At 37.0% G+C, this 5,648-nt stretch overlaps 1 protein-coding gene across 1 annotated transcript in view; it reads right to left on the minus strand.

The window, feature by feature from the left end:
• Positions 1 to 293: 293 nt before the first annotated feature.
• Positions 294 to 5,648, minus strand: part of LOC119088253 (arylacetamide deacetylase-like 2) — a 7,769-nt gene continuing 2,414 nt past the window's right edge. The window contains exon 3 of the mRNA XM_037207291.1: positions 294 to 896. Coding sequence (XP_037063186.1) covers positions 294 to 896 — 603 coding nt within the window. The remainder of the gene's footprint in view (positions 897 to 5,648) is intronic.

Here is a 5,648-nt window from a genome sequence, read left to right on the forward strand (position 1 = left end):
CCTATTTTGTCTGAAACTCACAGTTTTTCCCTGTTCTACTTTTGAATACTCAAGAGTACATCTTTCACAAAAAAATGATAACTAATGGGAATAAAAAATTGAGCATCCTCATTTTCGCAATATTTTAAGATTGAGAAGATGAAGTAATTTTCTCAGACATACACAATCATCTTCATTCAAATTGAAATGTACCTGTATCCAAAAGCCAGATCATTTTGTTCTCATTCATCACACAGTAGTTCAAAACATAACTTTTAGGTTACTTTATTGACCTAGCTACATTTACCATTGATTTATAGATTTTCCTCTAACCAACTAATATACTTATCTCTTATTCTTAACCCCAGATGTAGAAACACTGGAGCTCTGGTAAATGATAGGGCTCCATGTATTCCTTCTTCTATGTGGTCATGAGTAACTCGAACCCCAACATTTCTAAGTCGTGTAATGTAAATGAGACTATCATCTCTAATGAGATCATGTTCACATGTGAGGATGTAAGTTAATGGCAAACTCTGTAACTGGGAGTCATTGACTAACAAAGGTGATGCTCTACTATCCATAAGTGCTGGGTAGGAATCATTCAGTTTTCCAAGAACAGGCTCAGTGTAAACATGATTCTTTTTATACTTCTCAGGAAGTAAGTCACTCCAGTTAACAAACTTGAACAGGTGTCTTGATCCTTCAGGCATGTGTTCATTTCTCAGTGCGGCCTGGAGCAGAGCTTTGTCTTCAGACACATACAGGCACGCCAACTTAATTGTCATCTCTCTGGACAGAATTGGACCATATTCATACTCTCGATGGGATGGCAGGAAAGTATCAAGTGATTGTAGGCCAGGGTATATCAAGGCTTGTGCTTTAATTCTATCTTTGAACTCTGGATCATTCTGTAGCTAGAAATATAATGAATATTAATGAATCAATAGCTTTCAGACAAATGGATTTGCAATTTCACTTTAATAGCCTGAGATAAATAATTGTATTATTCTGGAACACCATCTAGCGATCTTTCTCGCAATATTTATACATTGTTTGCGAGACATGAGAGAGTGTCATTCCGGTGTCATCTGTGCAAAAAACAATGTAAACTCTGCTGCTCACACATTTGCTCACACATGACAACAGAACAGGGAGATAATCAGCCACATCCTAATGATGATGACAGGATAACTATGTGTATGATGTCGGATTTTTGCACATTTATGTTTGTTTTAGAAATTTAGCTTTTGTTGTTTATAATAAAGTTATGTTGTGCATGTCAAGTTATTCTGGAACATACTGTCCCTCTGTCTCGGGTTCCCAAGTGTTCTAATAATAAGCATTTATTACCAAGTCTAATTTCCCTAAAGGAAATTTTTGACCTAAGTAATGTAATGTAAGCAAAATCTACAAATATAATGAAATACAACTTCCAAAACTCACATATAAAGTCAAATGGAACCATGGCATGCTAAAGAAAACACTTAATATTTATCTAAGTAGTGTGGTGTGTTAGAAATGATAGACAATACAGAGAATAATTTATGAAGACCAGAAGAGCAGAGAAGGATATGGAATATTGCATGTGTAGCCTGTTTCTTATCAGAAATAAGAGGAGTCCTGAGTCTACAGCTACATTCTTTTCTTCTTGTGCACTCCACAGCAGTGAGCCTAGCCTTCACTGTGAGCATGAGAACTTAACCAGAACCAGCCTCTACAGCAGTTGTGCATTGGTGACTCTATCTACGGCCATTCTTCGGGAAATTCCAAGATATGCAAAGTGTTCTCAAGACTACGCCATCGTAAAAGCAAAGGACTTATGCAAAATGAAAGAAATCCTTGAAATATCGTTAGCTCATCACAGGTTAACCATCTTACCAACTTCAAATTGCAGTACAATAGAAAGGGGGTTCTACAAGTTCAGGGAGAAATGAAGAAATAAAAAAAATGTTCCCCCAAGAAAACCTTTCCATGGTCCTTATTCTTTACAGTGACTCCGGAATGGGACTTTTCTAAATAAAAGACAGCCTCTCAGAAGATTAGCAGAAGAATCAGTTGTAAGCATAGTGTCAAAACTGAGGCAGTCATATGATAACTCTGTATGTAGCAGAATTGCTGCTCCCAAGTGAGTTAGCACAAATTCTGTACTTGAGGAAGAGCAAGGTTAAACTTTAGTTTAACCTTTTAATTTTATATGTAAATACAGAAGAAAATGAGAAGATCATTGGTCAGATCAGAGGCTGAGATGGCCCAGTCAGTAAAGCATTTGAGTACAGATGGTCAGTACCAAGAAAGGTGGGCATAGCAGCAAAAACCTGTTACCCAGTACTGTGTGGGTGAGGTTGATACAAGAGGATCCTTGAAGTTAACTAGACAGCTAATCTGGCGGAGTAAGTGTTCTCTAGGCTCTATGAGAGACCTTGTTTCAAAAATAAGGTAAAGAAAAACATAGACACCCGGTGTCAACCTCTGACTTCTACATTCATGATTATACTCAAGAACATGTACATGATTGTGTGTGTGTACACACACACACATGCACACACACACATGTATACTTACATGAACACATGCACCCTGACACAGAGACATTATATGAAAATTGTGACATTTAAAGGAGAGAAAACAGAACAATAGTTCTGGCAGTAGTTGAAAACCCCACAATCTTTAAATCAAAAGAAGCTGGAATAAATGCTATAACACACTGCCATAAAGGGAAGAACCATGAAGGGGAGAGTCTGGGTTTTGCCATTCATGTGCTGTCCTGAGTGACTAAATCCTAATGGCACTGTAATAAAGCTACTAAAACTTCATGGTGGCAATATTTGTCTAAGTAAGTAATCATTTTTAAACTTTATTATAAAAAGTGCTTTTCAAATAAAAAGCATCACAAGTACTCATTAATACCTATATTTTTATTAGAAACTCCAAAATAGCGGATCTCAGTGCACTAAAGCACTTTCAGAATATACTATGCCAAATCCCCTAGAGAGACACTGATAACCCATTAAAGGTCCCTTTTCACTGAAGAAGACAATTATGGAAGAACTGACAGTGTGTAAATTTACCTAGGACACTGAAGACCCAAGGAAAAGCAATGGAAGTCTTGACTTTGGCAAGTCAGGTGGATCACAGGGTCTAACCTGGCCCAAAGCATCTGAACCTCAGAGCAGAGAAAGAAGACTTGGTAGCCACATCTCTGCTTTACACAACATTTCCACATCGGACAGCCCTTTGTGACACCACACCTGGATGTTGTGGGAAGAGTGTCACCCTTACAACAGAATCAAAAGATGGCCTAATACCCTGTACAAACATTGAGCCCTACTGTCCAATTACTAGAACCTTGGAAGGAAAACCGTACAGCTGTAAGGCTAACTCCTGTCTCTTCAAATTTGTAAAGAAGGCTGTAATAAGTATGGTGTCTTAAACTGCTTGACTTAGGTCTAGACTTTTCTTGCATACATTCTAGCAGAATTTCAGTAGCCACTCCAATAAAATGCAAAGACATTTTGGGTAGCAGTAAAGCAAAAGTTATATTTGGCTCCCACTGTGGCTGTTGAACCATGGGCACAGGGTGCAGAAGGAATGCATAAGGGCAGTAGGAGCAGTGTGGGCCCTAGCATCCCAGCACAACAGAAAATAATCATAGAGGTGACTACATGTAGTGGTTTCTTTTTTCAGCCTTCCAGCACATGCTCCTAATCCCCTAATCATGTTTGCTGATATGTCAATTTTATATTCTTATTTTTTCAAAAACTTTATTACATTTATTTATTATTCATTTGTTGTATGCTGAGCCAGCTTTCTAGTCCTTAATAATGTCATTTTGTTACAAATATTTTTAATCTAATATCCCTAAGCCTTCCATCATGCTTTCTGCTAATCAAGCATGTAGTGCTCTTATGTAGGCAGGGTTTCCCTGTCCCGCAGCTGCTCTCAAATAAACACACTGAGGTTAATATTAAAATAAATACACAGAGGCTTAAATTGATTACAAATGCTCAGCCAATAGCTCAGGGTTATTACTAACTACTTCTTCCAACTTAACCTATGTCTATTAATCTATGTGCTGTCCGAGGGCTCGTGGCTTTTACCTCTATCTCATTTTGTGTGTCCCACTCATTTACTGACTGGCTGGTGACTCCTCTGACTCCACCCTTCTTCCTCTAGTCTTCTGAGTTTGTCATTCCCACCTAACTTTATTGTGTTCAGCTATAGGCTTGTCATCTGGTTTATTAAATCAACCATAGAGACACATATTCACACAGTGCAAAGGAATATTTCACAGCATTCTTCTCTATCTTAGTTCAAGTCATAGGCCATATTTACTTTTGTCAATCAGCTGAAGGATTAAAATATCAAAAGTTAATGAATTTTTACTAGCCACAACCACAGGATTAGTATTCTGGAAACAACTCTTCCATGTATTTTAGTATGTATATACTTTTCACCATAATCATACACACTTGTGCTTATATATTTTAATATCTAATCTAGAGAATCACTTCCTAAGCTAAAAGATCAGTTTTACTCAATCTCAATGGGCCAATGATCATTCTTCATTGTATGTTAAACACTTTATATATATACACAAGTTTTTTGAGACAGGGGTTTTCTGTATAGTCTTGGCTGTCCTGTAAACAAGGCTGACCTGGAACTCTGAGATCTGCCTGTCCCTGACTCTTGAGTGCTGGAATTGAAGGCATGCACCACCCCCATCTAGAGATATATATATTTAAAGCGGTCTGTCTTTATTCATCACTCCAGTTTGTTTGTTTTTAATTTTTAACTCTGACACTTTCTGTGCAATCACAACATGTAACTATCTATTCTTCTATCTTTATTTAACTAACCCATTCCTCATCCTTTTATCTTTCTAATCCACTGGGTGGAACATTGTGAACTTCATTCAGGGTTCATATAAAGACATCACAGTGCTGCTCCCTGGTGAAATGACCCATTTTACATCTCTATCTCACAGTTTTTCAGTCACACAGTTTAGAATAGTGTCATTCTTTTCTGATGGTACATTAGAGAATATTGTAGAAGGCAAGAGAAGCCAAAGTCTTGTTGCAAGTCCTGCTTCCAGAGGGACTTCTGGCTTGGTTATAAGTTCAGCTGCTGTAGTTTTAGTAATTTCTCTGCTATCTGGGGCTGTGCAATGGAAATCTAACAGAATAGTGGATCATGCTGATGAGAAAAAGACCTGGCATGTATGTTTCATTCATGTTGGCAAGTAAAATTGACAATAACTTCCATGAGTCAAACATTTTCTTAAATGAGAAAGATGAAATAAAACTTGATAATTAGGAATACATTATTCACAGAGGATGTAGACTGTCTTAAAGGTCCAGCACAGTCAAAGCTCAGTATACATGTCAACAAATAATAATTATGAAAGGGAAAGGAAAATATTCTGTAAAATCAGTTAACAAAGACAACCGACAGACACCCTAGAGAACTAAATCACAAGTACTTTTTACTTATGCAGTAAAATATTATAATTTATTACTAATGAAAGACATTCATCTTTATCTGTGTCAAATAATATCATCAATATGATTATTAAATGAACCATATCAATATTAAGAGTCCTAGTATTTATGAAGATGGTTATACAATGTTCCTCCATTCTTAAACCTTACTGAGTTTTCCACTTGTGC

This window comes from Peromyscus leucopus, chromosome 6 (assembly GCF_004664715.2).
Source record: "Peromyscus leucopus breed LL Stock chromosome 6, UCI_PerLeu_2.1, whole genome shotgun sequence".
NCBI lineage: Eukaryota > Metazoa > Chordata > Mammalia > Rodentia > Cricetidae > Peromyscus > Peromyscus leucopus.